At 50.6% G+C, this 24,816-nt stretch overlaps 1 protein-coding gene across 2 annotated transcripts in view; it reads right to left on the minus strand.

Annotated features, from left to right (window-relative positions):
• DSCAML1 (DS cell adhesion molecule like 1) overlaps positions 1 to 24,816 on the minus strand; it is a 388,366-nt gene that overhangs the window by 33,999 nt on the left and 329,551 nt on the right. For both annotated transcript variants that reach the window (XM_001158737.6, XM_054661640.2), the window contains exons 12-17: positions 20,113 to 20,312; positions 19,381 to 19,477; positions 18,650 to 18,778; positions 10,121 to 10,288; positions 8,165 to 8,235; positions 3,215 to 3,455 (exon numbers count right to left, since the gene is read on the minus strand). In XM_001158737.6, the coding sequence (XP_001158737.5) occupies positions 3,215 to 3,455; positions 8,165 to 8,235; positions 10,121 to 10,288; positions 18,650 to 18,778; positions 19,381 to 19,477; positions 20,113 to 20,312 (906 nt within the window). The remainder of the gene's footprint in view (positions 1 to 3,214; positions 3,456 to 8,164; positions 8,236 to 10,120; positions 10,289 to 18,649; positions 18,779 to 19,380; positions 19,478 to 20,112; positions 20,313 to 24,816) is intronic.

Below are 24,816 nucleotides of genomic sequence, written 5' to 3' on the forward strand. Positions count from 1 at the left end.
TTCCTTTCCTGGAGATTGGGGCAGACAGAAATCTTTACAGACTTGGTTCCTTGCTCTCTGGGTAGCACATTCCTGGTTGTGGTTAAACCCTGGGGAAGAAGGTGATGAACTCCGGGCAGGAGCCCCTAGGAATTCCCCAGCAGGCCACCACAGCCCAGGCAAATCCTGCTGTGATGAACATGACAGACCTGGAAGGCCACCAAGCCAGCCCTGGAGGTGTCTGCAATGCATCACCTCATCTGATGGCTGCCAGCCCCTCTGTGTCGTCTGACCGGGGGTCTGGGCCAAGGCCTGGTTCTAGGGACTCCTGTGTCCTTGTTCCAAGCTAAAGGGAAGGCAAAGAAGGGAAAAGGACTTCAGCTAACCCTGGTGCAGGAGAGGAGTTTCTACCCGGACCTTGGGACCTCTGGGACCATTAAACCTTCGCTCGTGCCCTTGTATTCAAACACACCAAAAGGCTTGATGTGATGGGAAAACCCTCTCTGAGACCAGCTTAGGTGCTTCTCCCGCCAGTCACACTCTCCCTCTGAGAGCCACCTTTGAGTTTAAGCTGAGGTTCACCCTGGGGCGCAGTGCAGCCTGCCCCTCCTGAAATGACAGGCCTCCGAAACCCCACGCCCCAGGATCCACCTCAGCTCGGCGGAACTTTGGTGGCACTTCCTGCTGGCATCCGAGGGCCAGGGACAAAGCGCAAGACGGAGTCTGCTTCGCTCCGAGTGGGAGAAAGGAGGCACAGGCTGGCTGGAAGGTAATTAGATCCCGTTGCCCCACAAGAGGCAACTCTAATTTTTATGAGCATTTAAATGATAATACATCATCCTAACGATCCTCTTTGAGAATGACTATTGTTTCATATTACTTAGGTATAAAAATATAAGCACCATGTAATTAGGGACCCAGTGTAATAAACTAATACAGATCGCCCGTTCGAACAAAATGAAGGTAATATAATTATGGAAAAGACACTATTGCTAAAGCAGGGGCCCTTGAATACCCCAGGAGGAGTGCTAATATTGCCAGGAAATGATCAGGATCTGACAGGCTAACGAGGGCCTTAATTAAGTATGAAAAACTGCTGAGCAAATGCTGCTGGAAACTTTCTTCTCCCCTCTCCTCCTCTGTTTTGAAAATGACTCCATAGCCCGTGCTGATCTCTCCCTGTTGGAAATTCCAGGGGCCCCCCACGAGGCAAGGGAGGTGATGTTTGGACAGAGGCCAGAGGTGGGCCTGGCGTGGCCCGGGTGGTGCATGGGAGCTTAGCGTTAGGTGGGGCAGGCTGGCCTCAGCTCGGGACGACTGTTCCCTGGACACACCTTCCTAAAGCCTCCCGCATCTGCGTCACTTGTTCGTGCATCCAGCCTTGCTCCCAAGCAAAAGGGAGGCACAAGGTGAAGCAGGAAGGCTATGGGAATCAGAGATTTTGATCCAGACTCTGTTGTTTTCTGGATAGATGGTTCTGGATGGTTTAATCTCCTTGAGCCTTGGCCTCCCTTCATGGATAATGGTGCGACTCTTGGTGCTATGATTCCCAAAGGTGCTCCCTGGACAAGCAGCATTACCTGGGAACTTATTAGAAATAATACATCCTTTTTTTTTTTTTTTTTTTTTTTAAGAGATGGGGTCTTGCTGTATTGCCCATGCTGGACACCCGGATTAGAAATGAACATTCTTGGCCCCCACCTCAGACCTGCTGAAGCAGAAGCTCTGGGGGTTGGAGCCCAGCAACCTGCATTTCCTAGACCTCCAGGAGGTCTGCTTTGTGCTCAGGGCTGGGAACCACGTGTTAGGGCACTGCTCAAATGAACACTCCTGGCACTAAGAGGATACAAGCTGATCTTCCTCAATCCAGCCAGGCCCGAGGCCAGCGTCTCAGGGTGGGAGGGATGGAGAGGGATAGCGAGGGCCATGGGCTGAGGGCTTGGTTGTGGTGCGGCTCTCCTCCCTCCCCCTGGACTTCTCTGCCATGTGCCTCTTTCCTTCTTTCAGTTCTCCCCTCTTCTCAGGTGCTCAGTGCTCTGGGGCTATTGAAGTCGGCCCCATCTTAAAGCCCAGGTTTGCCCCAGAATCATGAAATGAGAATCTCTGGGGTTGAAGCCTGGCATCAGTATTTTGAAAGTTCCCCAGATGATGCCGACTGGTGGCCAGCGTTAGGAACCATTGGTATGAGCGAATCTACTTTCAGGTGTTTCTGACCTAATGTGTCCCCCATGCCCAGGGTGCTGCATTTTCAGAGAGGATGAGCTAGCAGGAGGACATTGCTTCCTCTAAAGGAATAGCTTTCTGATGGTGAAATGCTTGGTCTCCTGATGGGAATAGGGAAATATCATTCTGCCCTCCGGACTGTTGGTTTCGCTCTGTTGGGGCGGGGTGGGTAGGCTCTGACTCAGGGGGGCTTTAGTCTCAGACCCTAGTTTTGGGTTGGGGCATCAAGAAGGAAGCTTGGAAGAATGCTCTGCTTCTTCTTTATTCTGCTCTTTAGGGGACAGAGGTCAGCCTGGCCCCTTCTCTGGGAGCATCAGGGGCCATGTCCTTTTTCTCAACCTGGTGCGGGCTCAGGTACCAGCTGGCATCTTCTCTGTGCTTGGAGAGCAGGCATATTCCTGCTTCCTCCTAACCCTCTCCTCCTGGAGAGACTGGGCCCTTTGATATGCTAATCAGAGTGTGGGGTTCTCTCCAGTCATGGAAGAATGAAGACTTAAAAATCCTCTAAATCCTCTGCCGCATGCACGTTAGGATTTCTTAACTCCTCAGCCTCATCTCAGGTAGATGGTGGACAGGTTCCAGACTAGAACACAAAGGCAGTTTGGCTCCTGCCCTTTTTCCAAGAAATTGTAAAGGAGGAGAAATAGGACCCAGGTGTAGAGGGAAGAGAGAGGGGTTAGCGTGCCAGGAAGAAGGAGGAAGGCCAAGGGAGAAGCGTGGATGGGGAGACAGGTGGACAGACAAGTGCTCAGACAGGCCAACAGGTCAACACAGACCGGATGAGCACAGCATCGGTCAAAAGGAAGGAGAGGCCCGATATGCTGAATGGCCCATACATCTCTCTAGGAGCTAATGGACAAGAGGAGACGGCGGGGATGCAGGGAGCCTGCGTGGACCACAGGACCAAAATGGGGCCCAGGGGCAAACAGAGGGACCCACAAACCCTCTCTGGCAGCCCTGGCTCTGCCCATGGCAGGAATCTGTGCCCACTCCCCTCTGCTGGGGCCCTCACCATCCTCCAGAGTGGTGGCATTGATCTCGCTGGAAGAGGGCCCCGTGCCAGCCCGATTGAAGGCCTGGACCACCACCCCATACTGGGCGAACTTCTTGAGGTTGTCCAGGGTGTAGACCTCGCTGTCCCCCGTGGCCTTCATCTCCACGATGCTGTACTGCCCGTTGCTGCCGGGGCTGTTCTCTCTGTAGCCAATCTGGTAGCCCCGGATGACACCGTTCTGCAGCTCCTTCTTGGGTGCCTGTGAGCATGGGGTGGGGGTGGGGACAAAGAAATGGCAACATGCTGAGATGATGCTCTTAAAACCAAAGTCAGATCATGTCACTCCTCCGCCCCAGCCCTTCAAAGGCTCCCGTCTCACTCAGAATGAAAGCCAAAGTCCTTACAATGGCTACTCTGCGCTGTGTGACCCGACCTCCCATTACCTCTCAGATCCTCTCCTGTGCCCTGGCTTCCTGCGCCCCAGCACTCTGGCCTCTTTGGCCGCATCCCCATCTCAGGGGAAACACTCCTCCCCTCTGCCGCGTCCTTGCCGAAATGCCTCTTCTGAACGAGGCCTTCCTTAACTCTTTATGTAAGACAGCTTCCTGCCTCTCTCTGGCACTCCTTATTTTTCTTCCCGGTTTATTTTCCTCCACAGCACTTAGCATCATCTGACAGTCTATAAATTTCACTTATGCATTAGTGAAATTTGCCTGTCTGCCTGCGTTAGAACGGAAGCACTGTGAGGACGCTTTGTTACTGTCGCACTCTCCGTGTCTAGAATGGTGCCTGGCATACTATGGGCCCTCAATACATATTGAATGAATGAATGAATGAATGAATAGGGATATCATTTGGCATGGGTTCAGGGGCCTGGGGAAAATAGAACAGCAGACAAAAAGTAATCAGATGGAGAGGGAGGTGAGCAATTAGTTTGAATAAAAAGAAAGAGTCCCAAGATACCACTTCACATCCATTAGGACGGCTCTTATAACAATAATGGAAAATAAGTGGTAGTGAGGATGGAGAAATGGGACCCTGTACATTGCTGGTGGGAATGGAAAGAGGCGCCGCTACCATGGAAAAGAGTTTGGCAGTTCCTCAAAAAGCTAAACATAGAATAACCGTACCATCCAGCAATTCCGTTCCTAGGGTTTATGCCCAAAATAATTGAAAGCAGGGATTCAGAGAGATACTTGTACACTCATGTTCAAAGCAGCATTATTCAGAATAGCCAGAAGGTGGAAGCAACTCAAGTGTTCACCAGGAGATGAGTGGAGAAGCAGAATACGATAGTGCAATACAATGGGATAGTATGCAGCCATGAAAGGGAGAAAACACTGACATCCGTCACAACGCGGATGAACCTTGAAGACACTGCACTAAGAGAAATAGGCCAGACAAAAAAGGACAAAAGCTATTTGTCCGATTCCACTTAGGTGGTACTTAGAATAGTCAAAATCAGAGAGAAGAAAATAGAGAGGCCAGGTGTGGTGGCTCATGCCTGTAATCTCAGCACTTTGGGAGGCTGAGGTGGGTGGATCAGTTGAGTCAGGAGTTCGAGACCAGTCTGGCCAACATGGTGAAACCCCATCTCTACTAAAAATACAAAAAATTAGCTGGGTGTGGTAGCACACACCTGTAGTTCCAGCTACTCAGGAGGCTGAGGCAGGAGAATCGCTTGAACCCGGGAGGCGGAGGTTGGAGTGAGCCAAGATCGACAGAGTGAGACTGTCTCAACAAAAGGAGGGTGGAATAGAGCTTTCATGGGGAGCTCATGGTTCATGGGTACAGAATTTCAGTTTGAGAGGATGAAAAAGTTCTGGAAGTGCTAGTGGTGATGGTCGTACAACATTGTGAATGTGCTTACTGCTATTGAGCTGCACGCTTAAACATGGTTCAAACGGTAAATTTCAAGTTATATGTATTTCATTAAAACTAAAGAAAAAAAGATCCCTGACTTTCACCTGGGTGCAGCCCCTCTGGGAACTCTAAGGCTGCAGTGCCCCAGACACCAAGGCCAGGGATTGGGGAATGGTGAAGGCTGAGGCCCGAATGAGCCCTGGATGGAGGCACAGAGATGGCAAGGACTTGGAGGTTAGAAGGGGGCTGGTGGGAATGAAGACTGAGCCCAGTCAGCCAGGCGAATGGAGAAACTCCACTGGCATCGGTCTGGGGCTGGAAAACACTCTCACCCCAGGCTCGAAACCTGATAGACACCCAGCCAGGTGCGCGCACGCATGCGCGTGCACACACACCCCCCTCTCCCCGCCGCCAATATATCCATTCACACCCAGAACCAGGAACACGTATCCAGACCCATCAAAGCACACATCTTAATCCACAACCCCACTCCCAACCAGATACATTTAGATCCGCAAATAGAAACTGGCTCCTTTAATGCCCGGGCCTGCCCATCTATAAATTGAGACAGAACACCCCCCCCAGCGCATTTAAAAACAGCTTGAATCGGGGTTTTAAAGACAATGAAGTTAATTTAAAAGCCCACCTTTTATTGTACTAAAAAATAGTGAGATAAAAACAATTAAGTTAGTAAAACAGCCCTGCTGTTTTTTTTTTCTAGTCAATGAATGTTTTAAATGAACTGCATTTTTAAGCTCACTGTTAATAAAATGAAGTTTTTAATTTAACATAATTGTTTTGAACTCACTAAATAGGTGTGTGTCTGTGTGTGTTTAATTGACTTTACTCTTTGTTGCTGCTTGAATGTTTCTCTCTGCACTTGGGCAGTTCTGCTTGCTGGTCTGTAAGTGGACACATTTTTACATTTGGGTCTTGTATCTACACATGTATGTCTATGCACACACACATACACACAGACATCCATTATAGATACAAATGTATCTTCAAGAGCCTGAGACCTTCCTCTTCACATCGACCCCCATTCTCACGCTTCATGTACGTGTATCTATACTGACACACATTGAACATCATTATACTATGCCACAGATTGCCTACATGCCCAGAGCTATGTATACCATGATATATACCTGCACACGTGACCACATCCACATATACTGACAGGTCTCAGACAGGCATGCAGGCACACCCCAATCTATCCATCCAGATAGATTCACGTATTTATACAAATCTTCACAGATCCTTCCTGCCTCCTTCCTCTCTCTTTTTTTCTCTCCTTCTCTGTCCCCCGCCTCTCCAAACAGCCACAGTCAGGATTTAAATCAATCTTAACAATATTTCGCTGAAGCATTAAGAAATCAATAGGGCTGATTGCAAATTTATGTCATAAGGCAGGGGTGATCCATCTCATGGAAAGGGTCTTAAAATGAAGTGACTTATCTTCAAGTGAATCTTTATTTTTCATTAATCTGTTTCTCAAAGTTAAAAAAAAATCCCCTGAGAAGTCAGCCCAAAATTTATTGACCAGCTGGTTCATTCTGAAGTTCTAACTTTCTAATCAATTTTATTTTTCATTATGAGACTTTGGGGAAATAAATCTGATTCTAAATTTTTATCGACCTGTGGGTCAGAGCTTTGTAGCCCAATGTTTCAGTATTTTACATATTTATTCATCCCTGCCCCCACCTCCTGGCTGCCTTGGAGTGTTTCTAGGATACAGGTCCACAGCCAGGACGCAGCCAAGAGTTTGGGATTGGATGCCCGGCCTCACCCCACTTTCTGAGGAGAGCCCTGGAACCCAGATCTGAATCTGGAGAGGAACCCTGGCTCCAGGTATCCACTAGGTGGGCTGCCCCCAGGAAGGACCAACTGCCCAGCCCTACCTCGCTTTCCTCTTGGTCATGCCTCTGGGAGGGAAGGAACCAGGCTGCTGCTATGTGTGTGAGTGTGAGTGTGCGTGCACATGGTCTTAGGAAAAATATCACTAGGTCCTTCTGAATCTCTCTCACTCTCAAGTCTACCTTTCTAAAGAGCCCAGAAGAAGGACTCAAGCACCTGGGTTTTTCCTGTCAGGAGGAGAGTCAGAAAGTCACCGTGGACAGTTGGTCCCTGATGAAGACAGGCAGCCCCCGAGCCCCACTGTTGAGATGGGAAAGCTCCAGGAAGAACACAGAAGGCCCTGAGAATGCTCTCTGATCCAGAGCCCTGTGCAGTGGCTGTGGAGGGAAGAGTGGCTGGGGCTGCAGACTCTGTGTTGCAGTCTGAGCTCTGTCTCTGCTAGCCAGGCCACCTCACATCTTGTCTCCATGGCCTCCTCTGGTGGAAGGGGATAAAAGTGGCTTCTCTCGCTGCTCCCCAGGAATGAGGAGAGGGTCAGATAAGTTGGTAAAGAGAAAGCACTTGGAGACTGGAGGATGCAGTGAGACAGGAAGCCCCTGGATTGCCAGCCCTTCTATGCCCATGGAGGGGTTTGGTGGTAGGGCCAGAAGATGCCCAGGGAAGCATTTCTGAGTCCTGCTCAAGGTCATTCTGTTCTGTTTCCCTGCCCAGCTGTGGAATCTCCCCTAAGATTTTCCTTAAGTGACAGATGCTTCAGTCACCCCCTATATTTTACAGGTCTTTGCCCTTAGAAATGGCTATAGCACATAGTGGTCTCTTTTCTCTACAGTTTCTCCACCCTCAGAGGTAGGGAGGGCAGTTGTTTTCATGCTGATGTTAGAGAGGAGGAACTTGGCACAAAATCAAATCTACTTCCAACCTTATTACAATATGTGGGGTTTGGAGGACGGGCCAGCACCACCAAGGAACCATCTTCCCTCCTTGGCACTGCAAGTTTTTCGTTCCACCCCAGGCAGAGCCTCCATCAGAGAACCAGGGAGGAGAGGGAAGTGGGGATTATTGTGCTGGGGGGACCTGCCTTTGCCTCCCTCTCCTTCCATCTCTCAAATCTCACTAGGTTTAGTGACAAAACAGACATGGGCATCATATAAGACTAGAGACTAGCAAGCCTGCTGGGAGCTTTCGTCCTGGATTGAGGAGAGAGGAGGCAAGCAGACATTCCAGGGGAGATGCCTTAGACACACTTACCTTCCAGGTCACCTGGATGCTCTGTGAGGTCACTGGCTGCAAGGTAACATCCATGGGGGGCCCATCAGGAGCTGAGCAGGATAGCGGGGAGGAGAAACATTACAAGTCAAGACTTGGAAGAGGAAGGGGTTCTATGTTCCCACTCCCACCCTCCTGAGCTGGAGGGCTCCTGGGGAGAAGACTAAGCTCAGATGCAGATAGCAGAGAACTTTTGTTTGAGTTCCCCTGAAAGTAACATAGGGTTTCAATTTCCTCTTCATTCTCTATAATTTGCTGAAAATATAGCAAACAATGATAATAAGGTACTACTGTACATTCAGTAGGATGGCAAACGTTTTTAAAAGTTGAAGAGTATGAAGTGTCTACTTCATAAAAGAATGTCTAGGCTGGGCGCTGTGGCTCACACCTGTAATCCCAGAACTTTGGGAGGCCAAGGCGGGTGGATCACGAGGTCAGGAGATCGAGACCATCCTGGCTAACAGGGTGAAACCCTGTCTCTACTAAAAATACAAAAAATTAGCCGGGCGAGGTGGCGGGCGCCTGTAGTCCCAGCTGCTTGGGAGGCTGAGGCAGGAGAATGGCATGAACCCAGGGGGTGGAGCCTGAACTCTTATCCTCTGATCATGGGAGAGAAAATTGGCACAACACTTTAGAAAACATTCTAGCATTTTTTGTTAAAGGTAGAAGTATTTGCCTGTTTGATGACTCTGTAATTCTACAACTGCTTATATCCCCTAGAGAAACTCATGAACCGGTACACTAGCATACAAGAATGCTTATAGCAGTATTTTTGTAATAGCTCCAAGCTACAAACAATCTAAATGTCCATCTACAGTAGAATGGACAAATCCCCTATGGTATAGTCATATAATGGAATACTATACAGCACTGAAAAAGCATAAATGATATAGCTATGCTAATGACATGAATGAAATTTGCAAAAGTAATATTGATTAAAACAAGCAAGACACGGAAGAATAGATGAAGTATGATGTCATGAATACATTCTACTGGAAAATAGGGAAAACTAAATTATACATTTTATTGCATATACACTGTGGTGACAGTACAAAAAAGAATGAAAATTAGTATCACAAAAATCAGGATATTGATTACTTCAAGAGGAGGGGTGGTGTTATGACCAGAAAGGGGTACATGGGGGACTTCTGCCATGCTGGCTAATTGATGATGAGTGTTGGTTATACTCATTGTTTACCTTATGCTTGTTTATAAAACTGCACATATATGTCATGTGTATTTTTCTGCATTTTTTTTTTTTTGAGATGGAGTCTTCCTCTGTTGCCCAGGCTGGAGTGCAGTGGTGCGATCTTGGCTCACAGCAAGCTCTGCCTCCCAGGTTCAAGCGATTCTCCTGCCTCAGCCTCCTGATTAGCTGGAACTACAGGCATGCGCCACCACGCCCAGCTAATTTTTATATTTTTAGTAGAGACAGGGTTTCACCAAGTTGGCCAGGCTGGTCTCGTACTCCTGACCTCAGGTGATCCACCCTCCTTGGCCTCCCAAAGTGCTGTGATTACAGGCTAAGCCACCACTCTCGGCCTCTTCTGCATTATTTTGTATTACATGATAACAAAAGAAAACAGCAAGATAAATCTTGTTTAAACTTTCAAGAAAACTCTATGATGAGGGTCATAGAAAATGATCCAGGCCCTAGTACCCTATCTTGCAGATAGATCTTTCCAGATGCTGGGGCCAGGGGAGTGGGGCAGAACCACAGATAGTTCCCCCAAACCCAGTATCTAGAACCCCGCTTGGAAAAAGGTCAAATAGGAGCCTCCAGTGATCCAGAGGTGGACACAAACATCTGTTAGGATGCTTTTCCCCACCCCACCCCCTTTAACTGCAAGCTCATTGCCAATGAACAGGATCGCTGTAGGCCCCTGGTGGCCCTGATCCCTGAGGCCATGGGCAGGGCAGGCTGGGTGAGGTGCTCACCGGCCTCCTCAGTGCTGATGGTGAGCTCCTTGCTTGGTTCACTGCGGCCAATCTTGTTGAAGGAGTACATGCGGATGCTGTAAACAGATGCCGGGTGCAAGTCCACAATGTTGGCCTGGTTGATGGTGGGGGAGATGTTGCGTGTGGACTGCTTGAAGTCCCAGGAATCTGGAGAGAAGACACCTATGTCAAAGCATGGCCAGGCAAACTCCAGGACCCCTTCCCAGCCTGAAGTACCAGTACAACCCAATATTAAATTGGATGCCCGAGGGGTCCAGCTCACACAGACTGCAGAGAGGGCACAGGCCTGAACAACTTCACAGACGGTGCAAGGGGTCTGTCCCATGCAGCTCCAGCTTGGGAGAAGCCTGACTCTCCTCTGCCACTGGCCAGCCTGTAAGCTCAAGCTTCAGGCAGAGGTCGGACGAGACGTTCCCCAAGGTCCCTGCCAAGATCACCATCTGTTTGCTATCCCTGAGGGTCTGACTGGCCAGTGCCCTTCTTCCTGGGTCTCCCCTCACATCAGTGACCTGGTCTAACAGTGAGACACCCCATTTACCCAGTGGCCCCCATGCAAAGCAGGAGGCTAAGTCTCCTCTCCTTTTCTCCTCCTTTTGTGTGTGCTTCTGTATTTCTTTTCCTTGTGCACTTGTGAGGTGATGAACTTGAGTGTTATATGTCAGGGTTGAGGGGGACAGGCCAAGTACCAGAGTCCCCAGTCCAAACCCTACCCTCTTTCCTTCATCGACAGGAGGATGGTTTCAGAGTCATTAGGGTTAGGGGCCACCAAAGAGATTAACACGTTCACGATTTATCCAGGGAGACTGGTAGTCTACCTCACGGCTGATGTTTAGCAAAATTGTAGGAGGTGGAAAATACCAGATAAATACCATTCAGGTGTGACTAAACATATTGTCATGATGAACACTCTGCATCTCCAGAGGAATCCAGTCATTTGTTCAATATATTTTTGCTGCGCACCTATTAGGGGTCTCCAGAGGAAACGGGAAGGGGTTGCAATTAAAAATGCCTCAGCTAGGACCTTCCACACCCGGGATTCTTAACCAAATAACTGTTTTGGCACCTTACTTGGAAAAGAAAAAAAGGCAAATCACAAGGAAACAAGCTGATAGTAGGGCTGAAAAATGTTCCCAGGGCAAGTCCAGATGTCACTATTCCATCTAATTTTCTATGCCTTTAAATCCACAGTAGAGTATCGTGAAAAATTCTCCATAGAAAAGATTAAGTTGTATTCACCACAGTTTAAATCCTAAATCAGGAAAGGAGGCTAGCACATTCTAGAAAGACTAAAAAAATTTTTTTTGGTTAAAACTAGTGCCTGATAGGCCAGGCACAGTGGCTCATGCCTGTAATCCCAGCACTTTGGGAGGCCAAGGCGGGTGGATCATTTGAGGTCAGGAGTTTGAGACCAGCTGGGACAATATGGTAAAACCCTGTCTGTACTAAAATACAAAAATTAGCTGGGCGTGGTGGTGGGTGCCTGTAGTCCCAGCTACTTGGGAGGCTGAGACAGGAGAATTGCTTGAACCTGGGAGGTGGAGGTTGCAGTGAGCCAAGATCATGCCACTGCACTCCAGCCTGGGCAACAGAACGAGACTCCATCTCAAAAATGAAACAAAACAAAACAAAACAAAACAAAAAAACTTAATGCCTGATAAATCAGGAGAATTGGTTCACCAGAAGACAATGTCCCAGGCCTCCAGTTTCTGGTTAGTTGAGATCTTGATGGTTTGCAAAACACCACTTATAGCTGCTCAGGCTTAGCATCTGTGAAGGGCACCGGCCCAGCTCCCCATCTGTAGTTTTCATTTAATTCTTTGGTTTCACGAGCCAGAGAAACAAAATGGCAGGCTGTTGGTGCTTAAAAACACATTATTTTCTCTTTGTATTTTAAAACACCCTAACCACAGGAGGGTCACTTTGTGGTTGGCAGGTTAAGCTGGAATTGCAAATATGCAGGCTCCTACCTGCTGTGGGCACTTGCTTGTGGGTTTGGGACAAAACAGGCTAGTCATGTGGAGGCAGGTGCTCCCTTCTCTCTGTGGCATCCTGGGAGCTGGCGCCAGCTCATAAGTCACATCTGATGTGCCCATGTTTATAGGAGAGGGAGAGGGAGCACAAGTCAGTGCATTCATTTTTGATGAGTGCACGCAGAGGGAGGAGACTGGGGCGGTGTGTCTGGAGAAGAGGCACTAATATTTACCAAGCACCTGCAGTGTGCCAGGTGCAGCGTTGGGCAATTTAAATGCTCGCCATTTACTCCTCACATCCTCCTGCGACATCAGTGCTCCATCTCCACAGCAGAGGTGACCTTCGCGGCACCAAACCCAATTTCCCTCCTGGCTTTTTGGGTGTATTCAACACTTGGACCTCTCTGCCTTCTTCAGGAAACACCCCCCCACTCAGCTCCATAATAAAACACTCTCTGGCCTTTTGCTTATCTCTTGGGCCAGCTTCTCTCTGTCTCTGTGCAGGTGCATCCCCCTCTACCCTACCAGGAATGGTTCGAGTTCTTCAAGCCTCCACCCGAGGCTTCCTTCTCTCTTGCCATGCACTTTCCCAACCATGCATTCTATTTTCATCTCTGCGCAGATACCTCCCAGATTAATATCCAGCCTGGACCTCTCCGTCCGACTCCAGACCTTATAGCCAAGTTTTTAGTTGACGGCTCATCTTGGATGTTTCATGGACACTTCAAACTCAACCTGTCCAAGACAGAACTCTTGACCATACACCCTGCTTACCCAGCAACTTCCTGGGTTCTATCTTGAATGGCACCACCATTATCAATTTCTTGACTCTCCCTTCTCCCTTTCTCCTTATCAAGTGGGATAGCTTTTGTGTTCTGTGTCATTCCTTTTTTTTTTTTTTCCGAGACGGAGTCTCGCTCTGTCGCCCAGGCTGGAGTGCAGTGGCGCGATCTCGGCTTACTGCAAGCTCCGCCTCCCGGGTTCGTGCCATTCTCCTGCCTCAGCCTCCCGAGTAGCTGGGACTACAGGCGCATGCCACCACACCCAGCTAATTTTTTTGTATTTTTAGTAGAGATGGGGTTTCACCGTGTTAGCCAGGATGGTCTCGATCTCCTGACCTCGTGATCTGCCCACCTTGGCCTTCCAAAGTGCTGGGATTACAGGCGTGAGTCACCGCGCCTGGCCTCTGTGTCATTCTTGAATCCTTCCGCTTCCCTCCATCCCCATCTCTACCTCAGGCTTAGCCACTGTCATCCCTCCTTAGACCAGGGAAATGGCCTCTTCCCTAGCCCTCCATGTGCTCAGCATACCCTGTTTCTTTCATCTGTTCTCTACACTGCAGCCATTGTCCGCTCTACAAATACAATTGAGCTCCTCTTACAGGTGAGCATTCCATCTTGGCCCTGAGAGTCTGAGAGTAGTCTTCTCAAAACACAAATCTGATACTGCCATTCCTGACATAAAATTCTTCAATAGTTGTTCCTTGTTCTCAGGATAAAGGTAAAATTTCACAACCTGACCCAGGCCCTGCAACATCTGGCTCCTGCTCACCTCCCAGCCTTATCTTTCTCTATTCTTCTCCTCCTCTGAACTCTTCCAGCATTTAGAGCCCCTCCTCAGTCCACAGTATCTTCTTTCAAGGGTTCACTGTTTGGTGGTAACTGCCCAAGGAGATGCTAAGCTCCCTGAAGTCAGGAGCCATGTCTAAACCTTTGGTCCTCTCCCCAATTTCACATGTGTTGGGCACGTAAAATGTGCTGTTGATTTTAAACCACAGCCACTGTTTTTCCCCTTTACTTGGGACTTGAAGTTCCTCTGCACTCTGTGGCCACAGTGTACTCTTTGCCATTCCCCTCCTTGCCTTGCTCAGCTGCAAATCACAGGAAGGTTGGGCGGGGGAGTGTCCCGGAGAACAAGTCCTTTTTTTTTCTGCGTTTGCCGCCCGTAGTTTGCAGGTGGATTTGACCTTGTGTTCCCAAACCATCTTTGGTGTTAGCACAAAATAGCTCCCTCTCCATAACCTTTCCAGGCTAATGCATCAGAGTCAGATCTGGAGGTCTCTGGCTGATCTGCCAAACTTGATCACTGTCATCTCCCTGACCCTGAATGGCTGAGACCAGGGGCCCTATTTTCTTCCTTTTCCTTTTCAGTTCTCAGAGTACTGAGCTGGCTTTGGTGAATATTGTCTCTTTTAATATTCCCTTTCATATGAGCCTGGCTTACCCAGATTAACATATTCCATTAAGGGCTCTCTCTCCCTTTCTTCATCAAAGGGTTTATGATGCAAAATATTCTTCTTAAAAATAAGGAAGCGGCTGGGGAGATGTCAGTGCCTTCTGCTCTGTGGGCTGCTTGCTGAGAGGGGACTGGGAATCTTTGGTTTTTCAGGAGATACATTCACTGTAGAGGGGACGCAGCTTGGAGAAAAGCCACATCTGGAGCGTTTAGCTGCCTGGGCTCAGGAAGCACATCCATTCTGCATCTCTAATTTTCTCCTTGGATCACACCTTTGAGACCCCCATGACAATCTCTTCACAGGACGAAGAGGCCTCCTGCGTCACAACGACAGCTCACGACATCTCAACACCAGTCCCTCTGACAGCCACACTCCAGCTCCCACAGAACACCATGCCATGCCAGGCCAGCTCACCCCATGGTGGCCGGCACAGCGCCTACACCAGCTTGCGCTATGAGGCTGGTATAGGGGAGGGCCATCCTCAAAGAACCCATCCTTGCTCTGTGCTTGGTGAACAGGGGCGAAATGTGGTGTCTGCATTTTTAAATCTGCACAGCGCCATCTGATAGATTTGTGTGGATGGTGCTATTTATCATTCGGCATTCATGTATTATTACTCTGCTGCCTGGGGCCAGGAGAAGTCAGCATGAGTGGGATGGCTTAGCAAGGGCAGACTCGGTAATTTCTCTTGGAAAATTAGCATGATGAGCAACATGGCAGAAATCCTGGCAAAGGCACAGCTGGGGCAAAGAAGGTCGGGAGCCGATGGTCAGGACCCAGGATGGGTGTGGCCTGGGGCAGCGGGAAGTGGAGAGGGGAAGCAGAGACACAGGACAGGAATCTGTGGGAGGTTATCATGTGCCATGCTGGGTGCTAGGACCTCCATGTATGTCATCACACTCCCCAAATCCTCATGGCTACCCTGAGAATGAAATGTTACTGTCTCCATTTTATACATAAGGAGATGCCCAAAGATGTTAAGTACTCACTAAAGATCATGCAGCTCTGACACTTGGTCAGCCCAAGTCTTCAGCTTTGCCAGTGGTTCTTGTTCCACTAGTCCACAGGTGCAGGAAGCTGTCCTTAGACACACACACACACACACACACACACGTGTGCACACCCTCTCCTTTCTTTGAGTCATCTCTGTTCCCTTGGATACCTTTTTCAGTTCTCACCTAATACAGTTTGTGGCATATTATACTTGATTGGATAGTGCTTTGTAATGGTTCTGAAAGTGTGTGTGTGTGTGTGTGTGTGTGTGTGTATGTGTATGTGTATATTCTCACTCCAACTGCATTGTAAGCTCCAAGGGCAACATTCTGTCTCCTATTTCTTTTTCTTCCTCTACCACATGGCTGGTGCATGATTCTGCAAAAAAAAATTGGCACTCAGTACATGTGGCTGACTGACAGACACATATATTTCAGCCTGCAAGTCCCACAGGACTATAAATTGCTGCACGAGGTATTTGAGTTAGAAGAGACAGAAGAAGTTATATTTATTAAAAGTTTGCTCTAGCCCCGTGCTATCATAGATGCTTTCTCTCTAATCCTCTAAACAATCCCATGAGGTAGGCATCACCACCCCTACTTCACAGATGGGGAAGCCGTGCCATGCCCAGGGTCTCTGCTGGCCTCCAGTGATAGCACACTGCAGTTCTCATGGCACTCCTGTTCCTAAATGCCAGGATGTGACAGATGCCTGCCTGGAGCCATCCCACCCAAAGGTGTGGAAAGGACCGGCTGCCTTCTGAGTGCTCTGGGTCCTGTGACTTAGTTCTTTAAGAGTGCAAAGCCCTTGTGGTAGGCAGAGACTGAAGCTGAGCTTTCATTGTCTCTCCCTCCACCCTCCCCACCCATCCTGGCGTTCCTAGCTGGGGTGGTCTACCGCAGTTCCTCATTCTGCAGGGAGCCAGAAGGGCAAGACGTGGATGTGCTGTAAGAATAGCATCTTCCCTTTCCACCTTGCCTTCTGCCTTGCTCTCCAGATGTGTGATGTTCTCCACGTTGCCCCTGCTGAGGGGTGCCCCAGGAGAGGCTCCCATGCATTAGAGACTGGTCAGTGGAGGGGCTGTGGGCATCAGGGCAGCATGGGGGAGGAGGAACGGGGGGAGGGGCGCGAGCGACAGCCCAGGCATTCACCTCCCATCCCAGATGTGCCCCGGCAGGGAGGCGGTGTGTGCAGTGCCATGTGGGATGTCACCCTCTGGACCCAGCCCTTCCTGTTTACTCCTGGGTGGCCTGTGCCCAACCTCAGGGAGCCCTGAGATGTGACATGGACACAGTCAGCCCTTTTGTCCCCTTTGCCTCATCACATTTCCCCAGCTGCAGGGCTGCAATGGCCTCTTTTCTTTTCTCCTGGATACCAATTTCTTCCACTCACATTCATTCTTCTAAGGCACCATGTTTGCTCAAGTCTCCCCTGGGAGCTCAGACATTGTTAGTGGTTCTCAGGGACCTTCCCCAGCAAAGTGAAAGCTCAGCCTGGACGCCTCCCTCCCAACCTGGCCCCAAAGCACCTTTGTAGATTTATTGCCCATGAATTGCATCTATGAGCCCTGTGCTAGATCATAGGCCACTTCCTGGTGTGCATTGCACCCTCACTTGGTCTCTGTTCTTCGCTTTCTCAAGATCTTGGCCTGTTGCCTTTCAGTACCCAAGACCTATCTCAGCGTAGCATCTACAGGGGACCAGACAGATGCCTTCCTGGACAACCCCTGTTGGCTGACGCCCCTCCTTGGATCTGTAGCCCTCCTGCACTCAGGTTGAACTCCTGGGTGGCTGACCGCAACTAAACCGGAAGCGTCTGAGAATAGGGTTTGTCTCTGTAGACATGTGTATCAAAGATGACTGACCCAGGTCCCTGGACAGAGTGGCTTCTCAAGGTGTGAATGCAGCTCAGAGATTTGCTTTCACATGTCCCACTTCAACTCACTCGCCAACACTTGCTGAGCATCTACCATGTGGCTGGGCCCTGTGCCAGGTGCTGGAAATGCAAAGGGAAAAGGACTTGGCCAATCAAGAGGAGAGGACAGCCGGCCGGCCAATGGCCACTGCCGTGCTAAGTGGGAGAAGGGTCTGGAAGCTTCAGGAGAAAACGAAACCTTCCATCTAAGTAAGGACCCACAAGAGGAGTTGAGCTGGTGAGGGAAGGAGACTGAGGAAGATTGAGTAATCTAGATTCTACTGTTTTCTATGCTTTATTTATAATTAATTTAATTTGTAATTATTTTGAGGATTGAATACAGGCTTATGGTATCGAATTCAAAAGGTACAAAGGATCCAGAGAGAGACAGCTGTTTTCTTCTCACCCTGCTGTGAAGCCACCCAGGTGCACTCTGTTCCCCCCTGAGGCCCCTCCTTGCCATTCCTGCCACCTGACCATGGGACTTACCACAGTCTCCCCAGATGCGGGGTGCCCATGGCGCCCCACAGTGCCTCACAGTGGCGGGGCAGCCGCACAGCAGCCAGCTGGCATCTGAGAGGAGGGCTCTGGGAAGGGCTTTTTTTTTTTTTTTTTTTTTGAGACAGAGTCTCACTCTGTTGCCCAGGCTGGAGTGCAATGGCACGATCTTGGTTCACTGCAACCTCCGCCTCATGGGTTCAAACAATTCTCCTGCCTCAGCCTTCTGAGTAGCTGGGATTACAGGGGTGCGCCACCACGCCTGGCTAATTTTTGTATTTTTAGTAGAGATGGGGTTCGCCATGTTGACCAGACTGGTCTCGAACTCCTGACCTCAGGTGATCCACTCGCGTCAGCCTGCCAAAGTGTTGGGGTTACAGGTTTGAGCCACTCCGCCCAGCTGGGAAGGGCTCTTAGAGGAAATATAGGTCCAGGCTTTTCCAGGGCCTCCTATCCCCCACTCATGGGGACCATTCTTAGGACCAGCTCTCTGATCTCCAATCATCCTCCTCATCCCAGACCAGGAGCACCCATATGACCTGGCCAAACCCGTGATGCTTCTGATGCCAGAGACAGCCCACAGCCCTGGGTTCAGTGCCCTTACATGGCTTCAAATCAGAGCACCCTTGGGGACCCTGGCCCAGGGACAGTCCTGGAAAGGAGCTGACATCACTACCCATCAACTGGAGGTCTCCACCTTCCACCCGGACTCCTAGCCCAGCCAGTGTCCCTCCCTTCAGAAGCCACAGCTGCTTGTGCACTGGTGGGTGCTTGTGTGTCTAGCTTGGATGGGCAGCCCTAAGGCTCAGGGGCTCTCCTCCCAGAGGGCACAGGCAGGACACGTGGCACAAGGGGCCATGGCAGGCCACACTGTCACCCTCCTGGCCCAGTGCCTACCTGATTTGTTCTTGTATTCAATGTCGAAGCCCGTGATGATGCTGTTCCCGTCGAATCGCTGGGTCCAGCGCAGGTTCATGCTCCGGGCCTTCACCTCCCGGATCTCCAGCTCTGGGGGGTCGGGGGGCTCTAGGGTGCGGCAGGGGAGGGGAGGGAAGTGAGGAGGGCAGCAGGGAGCTTGGCCTCCTGCTTGGCCCTGAGGATTGGCATCACCTTGGTCTAGCCAAGGACTCTGGCACCCTAGGGTTTGAGCAGGGTGGGGGCTGGAGGAGGCCAGCAGCCGGGCTTGGAGGCTGAGGAGGCCTGGCTTGCTCTCCTGTCTTGCTACCATCTTGTTCTTGGCCTGGGAGAGGGCTGACTCTTCTGCAGGGATTCCTGTTAGCTGACGGCATTTTTCCCCTTCCAACTTCCCCAGCTTGACTTTCCCTTCCCACACCTGCTGCAGGGGCCTGGACCCAGGAACCTGACTCCTCCACCCCTCCCCAGAAGGGGCAGTGGAATCTATAGCGGCTGTAGCCATTGCAAACTTTTGCTGTTTAAGTTCCTGGAAAGGTCTTATTTCCCTACTCTGGGCAGGAGGGCAGGTGGAGGGAGGCTTTTCCCCAGAAGGCAGTTTCCTGTCATCCTCCACCATGGCGTAGGCTGCGGCCCCTGCTCTTTGAGGTGGAGTTAGCGGTGGGCCCCTGGGCCCTGGGGAGGTGGGATGGGAAGGGTGGGGCAGGTGAAGGTACCTTGCACAGTGAGTTGGATCAAGCCCCGGTCCTCCCCATACGAGTTGATGGCATGGCAGCTGAAGAACACAGAGTCCCCACGGTCAGCGGGCTTGAGCTGGGAGACCACCAGCAGGGGCAGGAGAGGGAGGAAACAGGGAGAGTCTTTTAGAGCTGGTCAGCTGAAGGGGTCACTCCAGGGCTCTCAGCAAGGCCCTCTTGTTCTGGGAGGGGGACCCACAGGGGCTTTGTCAAGGGCTTCTCTTCCCAGGGACTTCCAAAGATGGAAGTATGGAGGGCTTCATACAGGGAGGGGCTGGGGGAAACCAGAGGGAGAGAGGGGCTGAGGAGTCCTAGGGGAGTAGGAGGGGCTGAGGGGGTCCCAGGGGAGTAGGAGGGGCTGGGGGAGGGGGGTCCAGGAGAGTGGGAGGGGCTGAGGGATCCAGGCGAGAGGGAGGGTCTGAGGGGTCCCAAAAGGGAGAATGGAGCCCTGGGGGTTCCAGAAAAGAAGGTGGGACTGAGGAAACCACATTTGATTGCTGTGGGGTTGTCAGAAAGGAGATACAGTGAAGTTCTGAGACAGAGATTCCTGGATGGAGAGGGGAAATAGGTGGGAAAAGGGAGGTACATTTTTGGGGTGTGGGGAGGGGCTCCCAGGCTCCCCATTTGCCTCCTGGATGCAGATGTGATAGCTGCGGGCTCCCCACTCTCCGAGAGTTGGGGTCCCCCCAGCACTGAGGTGGGGGTGCTCACCTTCAGTGTGGAGACGACCTCGTCGCCGTTGTCCTTGGTGGCGATGGCATACCGCATGACGCGGTCAGGGTCGATGACTGTGTCCCCCTTCTCCCAGCGGATGATGATGGGCCGCTCACCCCGTGCCGTGCAGTTTAGCTCCTTCGCATGGCCCTTGATGGCGATGGTGGTGTTGGGGTGGGAAGTGATCATGGCCGGGACTGGGGGGCGGAGGCGGAGAAGGCCCAGTGAGGGTCGGGAGACCAGCCTGGAGGAGGCACGCGTGCCCTGCGCTGAAGCCCCCGCCCCAGCCCTCCTCCCCCAGGAGAGGCTCCAATAAAGGAGTACAGGGAACCCCACTGGCCTGTCCCTTCTCCCACATCCATCCATGACTGGGGCAGCCTCCCTCTTCACCGGGGGTCCCACATTCCTCTTCTGGGGAGGGAGTGGCCTGTGCTCAGAATGCTTTTACAGGTATGCCATACATAGAACTATAAAGGAAACCACTTGTATTGAAATATGGTTATGCAAATATTAAAAACACGAACAAGCAAACCTTCGATATCGTATATCACCTATCAGTATGTGTTCTTTACTACTCTTTACAAAATAAGATCCAGTGGTAGCTCGTATAATTGCTGTCTTATATTACCATGATCCTGTAATAGTGCTGCGTATAAGTGATATTTTGAGATATTTGCAATCACTGTGATGTGATGGGAGCATATCCGAGGATTTCTGCTGGTGACAGTCACGGGGCTGCTATTGCTGCATTCTGTTGCTTATGTTCAAAATGGAAGGAATACTAAATTTCAGTTAGAAGTTAGTGAAAAAATGTGATTTTCCCTCCACCCACATTCATGGATCCCCCTGAATCAGATCTATAGAGCTTCTAGCGGCCTCTGGACCCCAGGTTAAGAACCCTTCTTGAAAGCACCAAGGCTCTGCTTTTTCTCTATAGCTAAGGCTTGTTTATCTCCCTCCTGTTCCTTCAAACAAGATACAAAGGAAAACCCTGGACACCACTACCACAAGTAAGATCCACAAGCAGTGCTAACGGGACTGAGAAAATCACCACCAAACAACCAGGGCCCAGGCTGGTCATCAGAAGCCCCCGTCCCTACTGCTCGGACAAGAAGCCTGTCAATCACCGGCCCCTCCTCTGGGCCTGAGCACCTGCGGCAGCAGCAGGAGGGAAGGGGCAGGGGAAAGATGGTCTCAGCTGCAGCAAAACCCTGTCCCCTTTCTCCTCCACCCAACTCAACGAACACACATGGGGCACTTATGCCATCATGAGACCTCGTGCCAGGCTGGGGGGTACACATGACAATGAGACAGGGTCCTTGCCTCTGGAGGGAGGGGAAGACAGATACCTGCACCGGCAACATGAACTGGAGGAAAATCTGATGAGTGTTTCATCAAAGTGTTAGGAGACATTAACTTTGACTGAGGGGCATCAGGGAAAGCACAGTCCATCCATTCAGCAAGGATTCATTGAGACCTACTATGTGCCAGGTCTTGTGCCGGGTTCTGGAGCTGACAGTCAATAGGACAAACATGGCGTGATCTCATGTTTGAAACTCCTATGATCTCAGGGAGTTTCACTCTAGTGGTGAGAACAGATAAGACTAGCAATTTCAGTGAAGAGTGGTGAGTCCTATGCTGGGAGAAATGCACGGCCCCTGACCCAGCAAGACTTAAATGGGGAGAGCAGAGGGAAGGGCGCCCAGGCAGGAGAATCTGCTTGAGCCAAGGCTCCAAGGCAGACATAGGCGGGGCAGGTCCCAGGAAGGTCAGTGATTTGGTGCTGCTGGAGACTACCCTTGTCCTTTTCTTCTCTGGGAAAATTTGCCTTCCAGTGGCTCTTGTCTCAGGAGGGATGCCCAGGAGCCATCCTGGAGTATATAAATGGGGAGGGGCTGTCATTGGCTGCAAGAATCAGAAACCCCCCACCCCCACCCCCATTCAGGGGAATACCTCTTGTCACAGCAGAGACCAGCTCACCCTATCCTGGTCACTGGCCTGCTTTGGGCAATCGTGCAAAAAGGGGCTTTGTCTTCTCTGTCCTCAAAACCCAGTTCCCTGCCCCCCCCCCGCCCCTGCCCCCGCACCGTCTCTCTGCTCCATTTCGACAGCTGGCCCTTTCTCCTCCTTCCTTCCGGGTATTCTCAGGGTTTTTCTCTCTCCTAGTCTTAAAGGCCTGCTCAGACAAAGTTGTTCCCAGCAAACTCTCCAGGGACATCTGACTTTTATGGACAAATAAGCCTTTGAAGAAATGAGGGGAGCCACAGAGCTGCCACGGTGCCATCTGACACCAGTCCGTGGGTGAGGAGGCGTCTGGGACAGGAGTAGGGTGGATGAAGGGAGGTTTCAGGCTCCCCGAAGTCACACCACACAGCAAGCCACCTCCTCTGCTGCCTTGTCATGCAGGACTTGATGCTGACGACAGCCCTGGCCTCCAGGCCCCCGCACCAGCCTCTCAGCACATTCCCCAGCCCCAGCTCATCAAATAATGAAACAGATAAATTTTATAATGCACGGCATTACACTAGGATATACAATAAAATGCAAAAGACAAATAACGAGGTGCAATTTATAATGAAGAAAAAGCCTGCAGTCAGAGACATCCGAGTATGAATTATTGACTAAGGTTTTACACTCTCAAGGATGTGCGGAGGAATATTTTTCCATCAAAGATTTGCATAATTCACTCGTATAAACCTGGGTGGAATATAGAGTAAGATTTTACACCAACAAGTCAGGACTTGCATTGCAGATGCCTCCATTTTTTACTGGAGAATTGAGCTCGGGTGTCGGGGAGGCTCGTAAGCGGACTGGGGACTGGGACCCCCACGGGTCGGGCCCTGAGGCCTCCTTCCTGGGGAGGAATCCTGTTCCTGAGAGGTTGCTGCTGAAGCCACAGAGAAGCAGGGGAACAGTGTGTGTGTGTGTGTGTGTGTGTGTGTGTGTGTGTGTGTGTAAGTGTGTAAGTGGGGCTGGGAGGGAGAGTCTTTCTTTGGTAGGAGGACTTCACAGTTCTGCAGCACACCTCTGTTCTGTTCTCCAGGCAGGCCTGCACTAACCCTTCCGGGACCTGTGTGTGAATTACAAAGGCACCCCCACCATGCCTCTGGCTGGGTGCTGCCCGGTGCCGGGAGCCACAGCTTGGCCAATGAAGCAGGGACCATGTTTCAGACCCCATTCACCCCTGAGGCTATGTACTTTTGAGCAGTGCACAACCTATGTATCCATACATGCCATTCCCACTTCAGGGAACCTGCCTTTCTAGTCAGCTTTGTTCAGCCCTGTGGGCAGCCAGGGACAGCAGGGTCCCCAGGGATCCTTGGCCCCTCAGCCCTTCTGTGTGTGGTAACAACCATACCTGGAGCCTGAGACAGGGTCCCTTCACCCTTCTACCAGCTTAGGATGGCAATGAGCAGCACACACCACAACTCTCACAGTCCCCTAGCTCAGGGCTAGTTCAGGGGAGCCCGTTCATGAGGAAGAGGAGAGAAGCTTGAGGGGCTTGGGGGCCAGGCCAGCCTGGGATCTGCTTCTGTGGCTGCGAGGTATGTGGCCTTCCACCCCTTAAAGCTAACTTCTGTGAGCCCCACGGAGCATTGTGAGGACAAAGTGAACCCACATATGTAAACTGCCTGCTACACAGCACTTGCTAAGAAACCTGGATTCTAGTCCTATCCCCAAGGGGTTCCATCAGGACAGGAGCTCTTTTTTATAGAAACGTGTGACATGCAACATAGACTATTGTCTTTCATTTTGTGTGTCAGGACAAGGGTCTTTTTGGGTAGAGGAAAAAAGCCTAGGTCTGTGGCCTGAAGATAGACTGTGGTACTGAAAGCAAATGTCAGAGAATGTGGTCCTAGGCAAAAGAGGACCTGGCCAGAGTCAACCTCCATTGAAGTGTCAAAAGTGGCTCTTCTTGGCCTGGCCAATGGTTCCTTGTGTCATAGGCTACACCTACTGGTGTCAGCCAGCGCTGGCCAGTCCTAGCTTGATAACCAGAACCTCACTGGGCTGGTATAATGAGCCCCTGAATTCAAAACAACTGGGTGCCAGGTAATAAGGACTACCTCACATGTACAAGTGGCAGGGAAAAGGGTGTGTGGCTTGACATGCATTACCAGACTCCATGGAAAAGGCCCAAAGAAAAAACTAGGTCGGAAGTCATTTCCTTTTCCATCCTCGCCAGTGCAAGTGAATGCAATCAGCCAATTAGCTAAACTGGGTCTGCTGAACGCCCAAAATGGCGGATGTGAAAATGGTGGATGTGATAATGGCAGATGGGAAAGTGGCGGATGGGAAAGTGGCGGATGTGAAAATGGCGGATGTGAAAGTAGCGGATGTGAAAATGGCGGATGTGAAAGTAGCGGATGTGAAAATGGCAGATATGAAAGTAGTGGATGTGAAAATGGCGGATGTCTCAGGCAAGAAGGAAAGCAGAGCCCTGGTGCAGTAAGATGGATGTATATCCTTCCATGGGAATACTGCCAGCTTCCTTCCAGGCCTTGCCCCTAAAAGTTAATCTGGGAAGTGCAAGACTGTATAAGACCCATGTCTGTTACTCCTACAAGTTCAGAAAATACACGTGTACAAGTTACTGGCTTCAGGTGTTACTTGCCAGGTGATTCCATAGAATACTAGCATCCTAGCATTGCAGAGCCCAGATGAAGACCTGTTCTACTGAATTTGTAGCAGCTGCTGGCC

The sequence above is a fragment of the Pan troglodytes genome, chromosome 9, assembly GCF_028858775.2.
Source record: "Pan troglodytes isolate AG18354 chromosome 9, NHGRI_mPanTro3-v2.0_pri, whole genome shotgun sequence".
Classification (NCBI taxonomy): domain Eukaryota; kingdom Metazoa; phylum Chordata; class Mammalia; order Primates; family Hominidae; genus Pan; species Pan troglodytes.